The 16,093-nt window shown below is 43.0% G+C and overlaps 1 protein-coding gene across 2 annotated transcripts in view; it reads left to right on the top strand.

Moving 5' to 3' along the window:
* The window catches only part of Ralgapa2 (Ral GTPase activating protein catalytic subunit alpha 2), a 275,792-nt gene that overhangs the window by 20,842 nt on the left and 238,857 nt on the right, over positions 1-16,093 (top strand). For both annotated transcript variants that reach the window (XM_059261570.1, XM_059261569.1), the window contains exons 2-3: positions 8,345-8,455; positions 14,279-14,331. In XM_059261570.1, coding sequence (XP_059117553.1) covers positions 8,345-8,455; positions 14,279-14,331 — 164 coding nt within the window. The remainder of the gene's footprint in view (positions 1-8,344; positions 8,456-14,278; positions 14,332-16,093) is intronic.

Raw genomic sequence — 16,093 nt, 5'->3', positions numbered from 1 at the left:
AACTTTGGTCTTGTGATCCTTGTGTTTTATTTACTTTGAGAGATAAAGGGAACTGATAGCTTGGAGGAGGTACTTTTGTTTTATTTTTGGAACAGGGTCTCACTGTGCAGCCTTGGCTGGCCTGGAACTTGCTATGTAGACCAGGCTGGCCCACACTCACAGAGATCCACCTGCCTCTGCCTCCTGTGCTCTGGGATCAAAGGTGTGTGGAACCACTCCTGGTACATATTTTAATTTTTAAATAGTGAAATTTTGGTTGTATTAACTCATTTGTGCCAAGATTGGGAGTATGGCTCCAGGGTTAAAGTGTTTGCTGCACAATTTGTGAGGGGTCTCAAGAACTCACATGAAGTTGGGCGTTGGGTTTATGTATAATCCCACAATTCTTAAGGTGAAATGGGAGGCAGAGAGAAGACAGTCCCAGGAAGTTTGCAGGCCAGCTATCCAGAGGTAGGCATCAGGGAACATCCGGGAGACCCTGTCTCAAACATGTGACTATTGCATGCAGCAAGCATAAATGTCTTTCTGTAAATAAGTGGTGATAATTCATCATCTTAATTATCAAGCAATTTATTTATTAAAAGTAAAAGAGAAGTTGTTATCAATTCATTTAAAAATCATATAGTAGCAAGCTTAGAAGCTTTGCTGTTGAACATTTTTCTAACTAGATATTTTTCTAATATATCAGACTTAATGTATAGACTTGGTGTATAGATATGAGCTAATTTTATAAAATGAATATTGACAATAGTTTAAGGGATGAACATATGTCATTATTTTGAAAATTAATAAAAATTAAATTTGAAAATCAATAGAAATTAATATCTGCAGAGTAGGTATTATTGCTTATTGTCCTGTTTTATTAATTTATTTTGTATTAAGTGAGATTGAGCATGTTTGGGATGGTATGGCCATAGACTTATTTTGTATTTAGGAATCCTTTCTTTTTAATTGGGAATCCTTTTGACCAGTGTTGTAAGAAGTTTTGCTCTGATTTTAAAAATAAATCACTTTCTTGTTTGCTGTGGTCTTCAGGAATGCTTTTGTCTCATCCATAGGAAGGGATTAAGTTATCAACCCTCCCCAAAATATCTAAGTTCTGCTGACTGGTAATTTATTCAGTGAGCATTTATTTAATGCCTATCCTTTAGGTGCCCAGAGACTAAACTCTCTCTGGAGATTGAGATAGGCAAGCAGGATGCACACCTGAAACCAGAAGGTGGGGAGCCAGGCTGGCTTCCCTTCCTGCTAGCTGACTTGGGGAGATAAACAGAGCTTAGATAAGGGGCTGTGCCACCTTCCCTCAGTCCCTCCTGTATGGGGTGCTCCCACCAGAGCCTCGACCACATCTGTTTTAGGCCTTATTACTCTAGGCTCAGAGTCTAATTCTGACTTGCTTTCCATTGCATAAATTTATATTTCCATCCACATAAGCATTTTGTGTTTGTACATAGGCAGTACAGGAAACATATACTCTTTAGTTTTATATTTTTGGCTTTTTGAGACAAAGTCTCAGTTTGTATCCCAAACTGGCCTGGAATTTACCATATGTTTCCTACTCTTCTTAAACTTGTGGCAGTCCTCCTGCCTCATCTTTCTGAATGCTGGGCTTATAGGCATCATCCACCACACTCAGCTAGTATAGGAAACACTTTAAGAGTCTTCATATAGAGTCAGTTTTCAGGAATGGATTTCTCTTATAATAGTGATAACTTCAGTGGGTTTGTTGATTGGCCATGGAAATGCAATCATTCCTTGGACACCTTCTCCTGTTCTAGGACAGTAAAGCTGCTGAGTCTGGAAAGCTTCCTGGTGCAGAGTTTGCTTCCTCTCCTAGATAAGCTCCAGTTGTTTACCTGTGATAGCATTTTACAGCACTTGACTGCGTGCACAGGAAGTACTCAGATGGACCACTTGGTGTCACGAGGAGCCCTCCCCTGACTCAGGCTAGGACAGGTCACTTTACAGAAAGTTTATATCAAGGTGCAGGCTGTGCTATTTGGGTGAGTTTTGCCCACTCTTTTTTTTTTTTTAACTTGAGGTGACAGTGTATTGCACTTGGGGGACATCTGTTATAGTTCACTGGTCCTCCCATCAGTGAAGTTGTTTTGCACCCACTTTCTTCTTTTGCACTAGTATTTCCACAGTATTTCATAACAACCATTCTGACCTCAGCAGCTCCCAGGAGCCCGACATCAACAAGCATCTATTTTCTACCCTCCTGATGTTGGTTCTGTACTGCCTGGGGCAGTTCTGCTTCTGACTGACTGTGGATTGTCTGGGGTTGGCTCTAGCCTCTTGGGTTGGATCCAGCTGTGCTCCTGTGTTTTCTCAGTCCTCTTCGATCACTAACTACCTCAGACTTTCCTAGCCAGTACTGTTCTGTAAGCCCACTTACTGAAGCAGACCTGAAATCACTGTGAGTGGGCACAGTTTATAGGTGTGGCTGGGGGAACAAATAGTGCATGGCATCTTTACATCACGAAGAAAAGAGGGCACCTACATAGGCAATTGCTTAAATGTGAAGTTAGGATCATATCAGCCTCTAAGGCTAATATTGGCCAATAAAACTAATCACACTAGGCTTATCACTAGTGGCATATATTTCTGACAAAATTTTCAGCCTGTGTCTGCTTAGTTTATTGTACATTATTTTCCTTGTTCTCCTCTTCCCCCATACCCCCAACCCCCCGTCGTGTGTTGTGGTGTATTTGTATGTGAACCTGTGTGTGGATACCCCCTTCTGTACATGACCAGAGGTGGACATTTGGTATCTTTTCCTATTGTTCTCCACTTAATTTTCTTGAGACAGGATTGCTCACTTAAACTGGAGCTTGCTTTTACAGCTAGACTGGCTAGCCAGCAAGCCCCCAGATCTGACTAATGCTAGGGTTATAGGTGTGTGTGGCATCTGGCTATCACCTACATGCTGGGGATCTGAACTCAGTCCTTATGATTGCTCAGCAAGCGTGCACTCACTGAGTCACCTGCCTAGCCTCCAGTTTCCTTGGTCTCACCAAGTGTTTCTAAATGACCGTTGGTTTTGGTAAGTCACCATGAATCCTTCACTTGTCTATTTTCACTGTCACAAGCCCATGATTTTGATCATCTGGCCTTCAGTAATGTTATTCAGGGAATTAGACGAAATTAGAAAATGCATACACATGTGTGTCCAGAACTAGGTGGCTCTTAGCTCTGGGGTGTGGGTAAAGGAGGCCTGAAGGTCCTCTCTATCATAGAGGAGCTAGCCTTGAGCTCCCTCCTCTTCTTTTGAGTCCAGCTGGACTCCTGAGTGGACTGTAGGCTTCCCTTCATTTGGTACTGTAGGGATCTGCTGAAGCAAGTTCTCATGAAGCTATGTTTTGACTCTCCTAACTAAAGAGTGCTCGAATTGCCTTTGAAAAGGATTATGTGTAGAAGGAGATGGAGGGAGAATTGTCCTGGCTTCATGGATATGCTTGTTGGCAGTATTTAGTGTTGTGTTGGGATTAGTACTATTTAATATGGGATGGTCTCATTAAGTATATGAAGTTCTGAGTCATTGAATTTGATGGCTTCATACATAGGTGAGGTTGTGTTATTTCTTCCTGGTGAGAGAGCTTTGCCAGAAACTAAGTAATTATAAAAGACAGCTAACATTTCTATGATGCCAATTGTCACTCTACAAGCGTTCTGCAAGTGCTTATTTTCTTATCACTGTGCAGTATAGGGACCATTGTTCGTCCTGTTTTTCAGATGAAATTATCTCATTTGTCTCAGACCCTGTAGACATAGTCTGCCTCAAAGGGTTTGCCTTTAGTCCTTGCTGTCGACTTCCAGCTAGAAGTGGAGAAAGAACTGTATAAGGAGTGCAAAGTTTGGTGTGCTATATAGATTATCTTTGAGATCTAATGGGAAAGTAATGCAGTTTACTGGCTGCGTATGGTGAAGGGGAATGAGTAATTATAGGTTACTTCAAAAATTTAGAACTGACCTCAAGCTCTGCAGGGCTGTCTGGCATTTGCTTCCCTGTGGTTTTTTTGGAAGTACTCGGCCGAGTTGGCTGATGGTAATAAGACAGTGTAGCTAGAGTTTTCCTGCCTGGCCCACAGTCAGGACAAATCTCTATCACCTGCCAGTCCCACAGCCTCAGACCCGACCAAGTAAACACAGAGACTTATATTGGTTATAAACTGTATGGCCATGGCAGGCTTCTTGCTAACTGTTCTTACAGCTTAAATTAATCCATTTCCATTAATCTATGCCTTGTCTCGTGGCTCGTGGCTTACCGGAATCTTCACATGCTGTTTCTCATCATGGCGGCTGGCAGTGTCTCTCTGACTCAGCCTTCCACTTCCCAGCTTTATTTTTCTCCTTGTCCCGCCTATACTTCCTGTCTAGCCAATGGCCAATCAGTGTTTTATTTATTGACTAATCAGCAACACATTTGCCATACAGAACATCCCACAGCAAGACAGCATGCTAGCTTCCTTGCCAGACACGAGGATCACTGGAGGCCTCCCACCTGGCTCTGCCTTCTCCTGCCTCCTCCCTTTCCCTCACCAGTCCCTGAAGCTGTGACCTGTCATGCTGCTCCCCACTCTTGCTGACGGTTGCTCACTCTGCTCTGCCTGCACATCTCTGGGGGTCATTTCTTTCTTCTAAATTCGTGACCTGCCTTCTAGTTTTGATTTGAAGTCAGAGACTCAGGCAGGAACTCTCTCCAGCCTAACTTCCTAACTTGCTTGTTATTTTGGACAGGTCAAAGGAGATCATCATTTAAGGATGCTCCCCACCCCCTACCCTGCTCTATCTACTTCATAGTGTTGTAGTGAGGGTATGCTAGAATAACTCATGATAATGTCTTGTAAAGCAGAAAGCAGACCATAATATATGCATTATTAATACCCCAAACTTGCCTGTGTGGGCTGTCTACTTCTTGCTTTGGTGCCCAGTATGGGCTTCAGCCCTGGTGCCCTGGCTGTTGTTGCTTACGTTCACCTGTTCATCTTGATGGCCTTGGCTCTTATTCTCTTTGAATTTCTAAGCACTTGGCAGAGTCCTATTTGGCATTGATAGGGCACAAGAAGTGAAGGAATTAGTCAAAAAAAGCCTGTCTATAAGAAAGTTTGTGGTAATAAGGTTCCCCCCTCCCTGAGCAAACTCGTCCTTTATATCTCTTCTTAAAGTTGATTTTGCTAAAAATACTTTGTTTTATTCCACACCCCCTCCCATGCTAAATTCCAGTGCTTTCTGTAAGACCTATCTTTACTCTGTATTCTCTGGATCTTGGATTAGATGTGTAAAACATTTGATATTCAGACTTTGTTCATTCATCCCACAAATGGGTAGCCCAGGTCATTTCCTGGGGCAGAAGGGGCAGCAGTGAACCATGAAAATAGAATTCCTGCCATCATGTAGTCTCTGTTCTAGTGAGGGTGCCAAGTGATACAGATGTAAGTGGATAAGTTGGAATTTTGGCTCATTTTAGTGCTATCTTTGATGAAGACTCCCAGGACAGTGAGGAGTTGTGAGCTGGTGTAGATAAACTGAGTGTGTTATTAGTGCTATGCCTGGCTTACTGTGTACTGGATGACCTTGAAGGCATCTGTTTGTCCTGCCAGTGAGAGCTTTAAGCTCTTATTGAGAAGAAAGACTGGGTGGCTGAGGAAGGGGTGGTTGCTGCCTGGCCTTTTGGCTTCAGGAAAGCATTGTGGTCTTTACGGAAGCGCCTCAGTTCTTGAGGCTTGTCTTTGTTCTGGTTGCTGGTATTTTGAATGTCTTGGAGAGACCAGGGGCCAAAGGATAAGGTGAGAGAGTTGCTGATCATCCAGTAGCCTTTCTGGGCTGGATTGATGCTCCTGTACCTGTACCTCCCTGTGAAGGAGTAACTGGTTTCTCAGTGGCTTCCTGAGTCTGAGGCTCTTTCACTTGACAAGGAAGGTGGCAGGAGGTCAGATGAACAGTGCAGAGTGACACTTGGGACGTTTGTGAATTCCTCCGAGGTGTTAATGGGTGATCCCATTTCTGAAGGATGAGGCCAAGCCAGCTATAGGATGATCTGGGAGTCAAGCCAGTACCCCTGAGGGGACCCAAGTGGAAAATATGTTTGGGAACTTGGGGGACTGTAAAGATGTCACAGAGGATAGAGTGTAGGGCCTGAAGGGGACAGTCAGTGCAGTGGAGGTGGCTATTAGGGATAACTGCTCAGAGGAGGTGCAGACAGGAGTGGGGTAGTGTGTTTTAGCTGATAGTGAGGTGACTGGGCCACCTGTGCTTAGTGCTCTGGCAGAAAGGGCATTTAGTGCCAGCCTTGCCACTGGGTTTTTAGCTGTAATTAAAACATACACAGTCCTTCCTGCCAGTCTGTTTGCACCTCCACTGTGTGACTTCCACCCTGTTCCTCCCCTGTCCTGAGGCATGTCATACTGCTTCATTCCTCAGAGCATGCTGCTGACCAAATCAGGGCTTCTCTGTTAGATACAGACAGTTCCTGTCCTCACAGAACCTACAGTCCCACTCATACATCACTAAACCCCCGAACTTAGCACAATATATGGTTGATATTTTCTTAAATCAGTTGACTAAAGGAAACACCCTACAACGGTCAATGATAAAATAATGACTACGACTTGTGTACCGACAAGCAGGAAATCCTGAGGTCATCAGAACATATATGTCATGTTGCAACAGGCAGATTCTGAGTAAGGCTGTCGAGGATTCCTAGAAAGACTGTGTTGCTCCTAAGAATGACAGTAGTCGAGCATGTAGTTCAGTTGGTAGAGTGCTTGCTTAGCATGTGTGAGACTCTGAATTCAATCCCTAGTGCTACATAAAGCCAGACTTGGCACTGGAGAAGTGGAGCCAGGAGGATTAGAAGTTCAAGGTCATCCTCCACTACACAGGGAGTTGGAGGCCAGCTTGGGTTATAGACTTTGTCTCTAAGTAAACTAATACACAAGCAAGTGAGTAAGTAAATACAGAGATAAAAGAATGATAGCATTCATGTAGGCTGATATTACTTTCCCTGTGCCTGTTTTCACCAAGGTAAATTTGTCAGCTACTAGGAGTCTACTGTTTGGTGGTGGTTTATTTTGGGCAATAAAAATAATATGAAATTGACAACTCATGTGAGTTTATAAACATCTTTGAAGCATTATTCTAAAGAACTTGTAAACAATTTTACACAAAAGGGCCTTCTATAGTAACCAAAGGAAGTCCTGTTTGTGCTGTTTGTTACTGTTAGCTGTATGGACTTGGGCGTTGCAGTGAGTGTGCCACATGAGTTTACAGTATTAGTCAGGACTGCAAGCACAGGGAATATTATTCTGTTACAGATTGATGGCACCGTAGGTTTCTTTTCTTAGTAATCTTTAGAATTTTGAAACTGTTTCTATTTCTTTTACATGTGTAATTCTACAGCATTAGCTCCAGTAATCAGGATCTTGTAAGGGCACAAACGATGTTACTGTCTTAGAAAAATGGGCAAAGGTTTGTTGAAAGTGGATAACCTCCCCAGCTTCGAGGTTTTTGCCTGGGCTGATCAGACCCCTGGGAAGAAGGAACCCCAGTGGGGATAGTAATTGTACCACTCACCTCTCTGGCATAGAGCTCCTGATCTTAGCAAAACCCTGTGGCACAACAGGAGCACTTGATCCACAGTATTGAGGGCGAGTGAGGGCGGGAAGGAAGGGGACACAGCCCAGTGCCATGGCTGCAGGGTTGTATTGGGAGGACATGCTAGGTCACTTGAACTGGTCTCTCTTTTGTGCCTAGACAACTGTGGTGGTGGAGAGGGAGGAGAGGCTGATTTGTATAAGACCTCCACCAGTTACTTTCTAAAAGGCCACAGACCGATCCCTCTTTGAGGTCCCTGTCAGAGCTGCCTCTTCCATGAATCTCCATGCCTCCTTCTCCCCAAAGAAAACTCAGTAGTTCCTCCAACCTTTCAGCTGGTCTGTGAGTGTTGGCCCGATCAGTTCTGACCTTCTTTCCTGGGCCTCACTGGTGCCCGAGCATTTGTGTGGTGACTGGTGCCCTGTGCACTTAGGTGAATAAACAAATGAGAATACAGTTTTGTTTTTTCTCATGAGGGTGTAAGACTAGCTTTATTTTCTTTCACTTCTGAAAATGTTTGTGAATTTGTCCTTGAAGTTTGTTTTATTGATTTATTTCTTTTGAGACAGGGTCTCTCTGTAACAGCCCTGGCTGTCCTGAAACTCACTTTGTATACCAGGCTGGCCTCGAACTCACAGAGATCCACCTGCTTCTGCCTCCTGAGTGCTGGGGTTAAAGACCTGAGCCACCACACTTGGCTGTATTTGTGAATTCCAATAATGATATAAATGCAAACTTCTCTTTTCAGATAATGTGGATGCAAGCGATCTTAAGCAGTTTTTTGAGACCAACTATTCTCAGATATATTTCATCTTCTATGAAAATTTTATAACACTGGAAAATAGTTTGAAGTTAAAAGGTAAGCATTTCTACAACTCTTTTTGAATACACAGGAAATTTCAGATGTTATGCTGTCATGAGCCACAAGTTCTGCATTTTTAACTTTCTTTCTTTCCAGGCTTTGAGACATCACTCTGGTGGACTGGTTGGCATCTCTCTGTCCCTTGAGTGTTCCCTTACACAGGTGTTAATTGAACAGCAGATGGCTAAAATGAGAAATAGAAGGAACCCACAGAAGACATGGATTCCAAAGGGATAAATGATTTAAAGAGCAAGGGAGAAAAATAATGCATGGACATTTAAAAAATATTCAGATTTAAGCTGCATTTGGTGGCACAAACTATAATGCCAGAATATGGAGGCAGAGGCAGGAAAAAACATGAATTCAAGACCTACATAGTGAGACCCTGCTACAAAAGCCAAACACTGTAAAAGAACACCAACATTAAAATCAAATTCCATTAAAGGAGCTGTGAAATGAAAGTCAGGTGTAGCTAGAGTTTTCCTGCCTGGCCCACAGTCAGGACAAATCTTTGTTACCCGCCAGTTCCACAGCCGCTCAGACCCAACCAAGTAAACACAGAGACTTATATTGCTTACAAACTGTATGGCCGTGGCAGGCTTCTTGCTAACTGTTCTTATAGCTTAAATTAATCCATTTCTATAAATCTATACCTTGCCACGTGGCTTGTGGCTTACCGGCATCTTCACATGCTGCTTGTCCTGGTGTCGGCTGGCAGTGACTCCCTCAGCCTTCCTGTTCTTTCTTTTCTCCTCTGTTAGTCCCGCCTATACTTCCTGCCTAGCCACTGGCCAATCAGTGTTTTATTTGTTGACCAATCAGAGCAACATATTTGCCATACAGAACATCCCACAGCACTTCCCCTCCCCCCTTTTTTTTTTTCAAAAAGGAAGGTTTTAACCTTAACAAAGTAAAATTACATATAATTTGGGAATTTGGGCGTAGCTTCTCTTACTACTTCCTGCTGGAGTCAGGTGTCTCCTTGCCTGAACCTTCTGTCCTTAGAGATTATTTTCTATTACCAGTGAGTTTTGTTTGTATCTGTTTTCATATTTATGCCCATATGTAAAATATTCTATGGAAAGCAAACCAGCTATGGGATTTTATTTATTTATTTATTTATTTATTTATTTATTTATTTATTTATTTATTTATTTATTTATTTATTTATTGAGACAGAGTTTCTCTGTGTTGCCCTGGCAGTCCTGGAGCTCTCTCTGTAGACCAGACTGGCCTCGAACTCATAGAGATCTGCCTGCCTCTGCCTCCTGAATGCTGGCATTTAAAGGCATGCACCACCACTACCTGGCCAGCTCTGGGAATTTGGATGAGGGGATTGTGTAGCTGGGAAGTCAGACTATCCTCACACTTCTTGCTGTTTCTCCTTGAGCCTCACTTGGCCTGTCTGTGTTGGTCTCCTGCTGCGAGCAGCAAGCAGGCTAACAGATCCACTAGGATTTCAGCACAGAGCCTGGCACAGAGCACCTGGTCAGTAAGGACTGTCACTGTCTTTGCCTTTCCATTTCATGTCATCTGTCTGGAAAATGAGGAAAAACTAACGGAAGTGTTTTTCCTAGTTTCTTACACCAACTCAGCATAACATTCTGCTGCTAGTCTCCAGCAGACATCAGCTGGTGCCCATTAACTTCATTCAGTCTTGCCAGGCTGCTAGGAGGTAGTTTCAGATCCTGCAGGCTAAGGGCTGAATGCCACAAGGCCGCCCCCTTTAATGTAAGTTGCAGGTTCTAGGTTGTCTCCTGTGCAACAACAGACTGACCATAATCAGGAGTCTAATAGTCTCTTCTCAGGGTTGGTTAATTTGCTACAGGAGTTGGCAGAATGTAGGGAAACAACCTTACTTATTTGTATCTATTACAAATGTTTTGTTCATTTACTGCATTACACATGAATAATACAAATTTTAAAGAGTACCTAAGAGCAGCCAGATAAAGAGCTGTGTGTGAGGTCTGAAGGTCCTGAACACAGGAACTTCCTTGCCATGGAGTTGGAGAACAGTACTCTGCATGTACATGATACATTCTTCTTCACAAACTGAGAGCTAGCTCCCTTATCCAGAATCTTTGGGGTTTAATGGAGGCTTCATTATGCAGGCATGATTGATCACTCTATTAGTCATTGGTGATGAACTCAGCTGAAGGTTGTAGGTGGGTGGATGGAGCTGAAAGTAGGATTTGAAGTGGAGAACAGCATTGCAGGTAGAGGATAGAGCTTGAGCAAAGGCAGGAAAGTGCTCTCAGGGCATGTGTGGGGAATGTGCTTCTTTTTCTTGCATCATAAGGTATGTGAATGAGTTATGGAGGAAATCCCGTTATGTTTGCCAGGAGCCTTGACTCCTATGCTAAGGAGTTGGGACTTCGTTTTTTAGTTAGAGCCCTTAAAAAACGTTGAGAGAAGTGTCCTGTTAAGTGGTGAGTGCATAGAGCACAGAGGTGAGTTGGGGGGCTGATGCTGTCACTCATGTGAGAGCTGTTACTCTGCTGGAGAACTGTGGAAGACTGACACAGCAAGGTAGTGGTTAGAGGAGGAGAAAGAGTTCCTGTGAGACCGAATACACAAGAGAGGGAGATGTCAAAGAGCCATTCAGGGTCCCAGTTTGACTCATGAGGTACCATTGTAGCTGCAGAAACCTTCGAGAACAGTATTTGGGAGGCAAGAGGATGAAGGCAGCTCTGACTTGTCTGTATTTGAGGTACTTGTGGGACACAGGAATAAGTGTTGGCTGGGCAGCAGAAATATAGATTATCTGAGCTTGGGAGAAGTGGGTGGAAGCTTTCTGTTGCCAAGGGAGAAAGCATATCAAGGAAAAGGGAGTCAGCAAATGAAGAGGAGAGGGATGGATTAGTGGAAGGGTGTTAGGAAACTGTGTGGAGACAGAAGCCCAGGGGAGAGATTTCAAGGCTTGCAGGATCAGAAAGCCTGATGATGCGGAAAGATGAGGTGCAGTGGGGTTAGGGAATGAGCTCACGTCTGACCTGAGGACAGTTCCTGGTGAGGAACTGTGAGAACTTGACAGGTGGACATGGAGCAGAGGGGTGGAGAGTGGGGAAAGCACCCAGGGAGCTGTGATGTGTGTCCTAGGAAGAGCTGCTAAGGGCTGTACCTACCTGTAGGCAGTCCGAGGAGAGGCAGCAGATTATATGGGGGTTGGAGAAGGGTGTTGGGAGTCAAGCAAACAGTTGAGAGACAGAGGCAAGTACAAAGTGGCTTTTTTGTCTAAGGAGAAAAGCTAGAGGATGAATGTAGTCAGATATTTTGGGGGACAGGAAAGAAAACCTGAATGACTTCCTGAAGTACACCAATTGCTGTGATCAAACAGAAATGTGCCCTGTTTGTGGAGGGAAAGGATTAGTGGGCTCTGGTATGCAGCAGATGACACAGTAGCCTGTCCTGGGATGCCAGCATGTGCTTTTCTTAAGGTGTTTCTCAGTTTCCATCTCTGATTTATAAGCTGGTATAAATCTTGAACTTAAGAAAATTTATTTTGGCCCCAAGGGTAGATATTCCAAATTTGGAATGATCTGTATTTACCTTGCTAGTTTTGCTCTACTCTACTTTGTTTTACAGGTATGTGGAGGAGAAAAGGGTCATGTTATTTTCAGTCAAAATAGCAATGAGCTGAGTATGGTAGCTCAAGCCTTAACCCCAGCACTCAGGCAGAAGCAGGAGGATCTCTGTGATAACCAGTAGGAACAGGGTGACTTAAAATAATTTTGGACAATTGGCCTTTGTTTTAGATCTGATATTTTAATTTATTTCATTCCTATTTTGTTTTTGTTTTTGTGTGTGTGTGTGTGTGTGTGTGTGTGTGTGTGTGTGTGTGTGTGTGTTGAAACAAGGTCTCACTATGTAGCCTTGGCAAATCTCAAACTCACTATATAGACCTGGCTGGCCTTGAAGTCACATCCCCTTGTCCACACTGAACACCAAAGCATTTAGTATCCTGGTACTAGCCTTAGAAAGGGTCTCCTCGCTTCCATTCTTGTGCTTTCTTCTACCCCCAAGTTTCTTTTCAAAGGAGTGCTGAAGCCATGACTTATGTGATGATCACTGAGGCTCTAGTCCTCAATGGTTTTTCATTCTCAAATCACTGCGGTGACTTTATCCTGTCCCTGCTCTGCCTTCCTTTGCCACACACACCTACTCTCTGAGCTTATCTGCTCAAATCTTCCCCATCTTTGCTCTAGCCTCCAGTCCTTCTGGCTGTTTCCTGACCTGTCAAGCGTGCTCAGCCAACGGGAACTTTGGTCCAGTCTCCCTGCCTGGGGTGTGTGACTCCCTCATCTTTCTGAGTAACCTGCTTTTTTGGCCATTGTGCATCTTTGCCTAGTTGTCAGTTTTCCAGCAAAGTATTTCCCAACTTCCCAAGTCAGACTTGAATATTGGTTTAGGATTCCTCATTTGCTTTTGCTCATGGGTTTCTAACTTATTTATAGTTTGCCTCCTCCTGTCCAAATGTAATCTTCCCCAGAACAGGGAGTGGTGTTTGTTTGGTTCATTCCTTTGTCCCCAGGGCCTAGCAGAATTCCTGAGAAACAGATAGTTTTTAGTATTAGTAAATGAATGAATGATAACTACTTCTTAGAGCTATGAGGATTCAGTTAGGTCAGGAGCCTGCAACTGGTAGCTCACTTGACTTTTGGTATTGTACTTGTTGTTGAGACAGGTTCTTGCTCTGAAGCCTAGGCTGGCCTTGAGCTCCTGGGGGTTCTTGGCCTCCTACACTACCAGAATTAGGGTTGTGGGCACCACGCTCCACTGGCTTCATTGGTGATAGTCAACTCCATTCATTTACATGCAGCCTGAGGCAACCGAGTCTGGTAGTTGCAAGAGAGATCTGAAAAGCCTCAAATATTTACTCTTGGCTGATTCTTAAGTTAGATGACTTAAGCTGCGTGCCTAGCACCGTGTCTGGGGCATACTATAGACAGTGAGTGATAATTCCTGCTGGAGGCAGGTGGTGCAGTGTTTATGTTATTATCAGTTAATGTTACCAAAAGGGCATTGTGGGGCTGCGAATATAGCTCAGTTGGTAGAGAGCTTTCCTACCATGCAGGAAACCCCACGTTTGATTCCTGCACCACATAAAACTGAGTGTGATGGCACACCTTTTGTAATCCTAGTACTTGGGAGGTGGAGGCAGGAGAACCAAATCTTCACAGTCATCCTCAGCTACATATCAAGTTGGAGGCCAGCCTGAGCTACAATGAGACCCTGTCTCAAAAAAAATAAATAAATAAAAAACAAAAAAACCCCCCAAAAACAAAGTGTGAAATTGTACTTTTCTCTATAGATGTTCATGCTCTGTGCTTGTTAATATTGTTTGTCCTTTGAATTTTTACCATAATTTGAGCTGGTGAGTACCTAATTAAGAAACAAATTTAGAAAACATGGTCGTTATCTTTGAAGAGCTAGTATAAGAGAGTGTAAGTATAAGGTGGCTGTGGTTGATATGGGCCTGATGTGCCAACTCAGTACCCTCTTCCCAGCTCCCCTGCGTCTCTCTAGTTCCTAATGCATGTCTGCAGCATTTAAGATGCCTTTCAGCATCATGTGTGATACTCTATTTTTTTTTTTTTTTTTTTTTGGGGGTTTTCGAGACAACGTTTCTCTGTGTAGTTTTAGTGCCTGTCCTGGATCTTGCGCTGTAGACCAGGCTGGCCTGGAACTCACAGAGATCTGTGTGTCTCTGCCTCCCGAGTGCTGGGATTAAAAGCATGCGCCACCACTACCCAGCTCATGTGTGATACTCTAAAGCTTAAGTGCTAGCACACTGACTAATTTCTTTTTCTTAATTTCCAGGGAATAATAAGTCACAAAGAGAGGAGCTGGACTCCATCCTCTTTCTTTTTGAAGTAAGTTTTAGTTATTATTATTATTTTAGCTTTTATAAAGTCCTTGTTAAAAATAAAATATTTTATTTGATCCTTAATTTTACCTGAAGACAAATAGATATGACTGTGCATGGCTGTATCCTGTCCTCTACCTACTTTTACAACAGATACTGCTAAAAATGTTCATGTCATTTTTCTTTTTAAAAAATGTACTGAAGTTTCCCTTGTATGAACAACTAGATGTAAAGGTACTAGTTGGAAGAGTAAGCACATTGTAAATAGTAATAGCTTTTGCTGTTTTCCTTTTCATATGAACTTTTATGTGAGTTTTACATAAATGTCCTCTGTCCCCAAACTATAGGTGACCTGTCTTACTGACATGTGGATTTGACATACAGAAACTCAGTTTTTCCACATATATATGAAATATTTTAAAAATTATTTATTTTTATGTGTATGGATGGGAGTGTGTTGCCTGCATGTGTGTCAGATCCCTTAGGACTGGAATTACAGATGGTTGCTAGATGCCTTGTGTGTGCTGGGATTATACCTGGGTTCTCTTGAAGAATGGCCAGTATAGCTCTTAACCACTGAGACTCTCCAGCCCCTCAGTAAATTACTTTTGACATTGATGGGGTTATGCTTTTTGCATATCTATGTCTCTGTGTACATAGGTAGTCTTTAAAGTTGGAACGATGTTTGGCTGTGGGTTTTTTAAAAATTAAATTAGATTTTATTTGTGTACATGTGCATAGCTGTGCCACAGGCATACCCCACAGCAAGCATATGAAGGTCAGATGACAATCTGCTACAGTAAATTCTCTCCTTTCCCCATGTGGGTCCTAGGGATTTAACTCAGGTTGTCAGGCTTGATAGAAGAGGCCTTTACCTGCTGAACCATTTTGCCAGCCCCCTGGCAGTATTTTTGCTTTTGAATGTTTTTGAGACAGGGTCTCTCCATGTAGCCCTAGCTGTCCTAGAAGTCCGTATAGATCATGCTGGTCTTGAACTTGAAGAGATGTGTCACCACATCTAGCTTTTGGCAATGAGTGTGTGTGTGTGTGTGTGTGTGTGTGTGTGTGTGTGTGTAATATAAAATTCTTACTTACTAGGCAGGTGCTAGATTATGAACACCAGAAAAACTAGACTCAGCTACAGATTAATAAATTATAAATTAAGAAAAACATTTACTTACTTATTTGGTGTGTGTGCATATTTCACAGTGCCTATGTGGAGGTCAGAGGACAACTTTTGGGAGTTGGTTCTATACTTCTACCAAGTGGGCTCTGGGAGCAAACTCAAGCACTTTTCCAGAGTGAACTACATAGTGGACCCTCTAGATAAAAAATTCAGAATGTTGATTATTCATAGTTTGAAGTAGTGTGTGCATAGTTTGGTATAAGAAGATAAACTGAAGCTGGGCAGTGGTGGTGTATGCCTTTAATCCCAGCACTCAGGAGGCAGAGGCAGGTGGATCTCTGAGTTTGAGGCCATCCTGGTCTACAGAGTGAGTTCTAGCACAGCCAGGTTACAAAGAGAAACCCTGTTTCAAAAATGAATGAATGAGTAAATAGATAAATATAAAAAGAAAAGTGTGTATGGGGGTATGTGTACATGCATACATATCTGTGAAGGGCAGAAATCAACTTTGGGGCTTAATGATATGCACCTTTAATCCTAGCATTCTGGAGGCAGAGGCAGGTAGATCTCTGTGAGTTCAAGGCCAGCTTGGTCTACACAGAGAAACCCTGTCTTAGGAAGAAGAAGGAGGAAGAGGAAGAGG

The sequence above is a fragment of the Peromyscus eremicus genome, chromosome 4 (assembly GCF_949786415.1).
Source record: "Peromyscus eremicus chromosome 4, PerEre_H2_v1, whole genome shotgun sequence".
Lineage (NCBI taxonomy): Eukaryota > Metazoa > Chordata > Mammalia > Rodentia > Cricetidae > Peromyscus > Peromyscus eremicus.
Note: the sequence above shows the minus strand (reverse complement) of the source record. Positions and strands in the feature narration are given on the sequence as shown.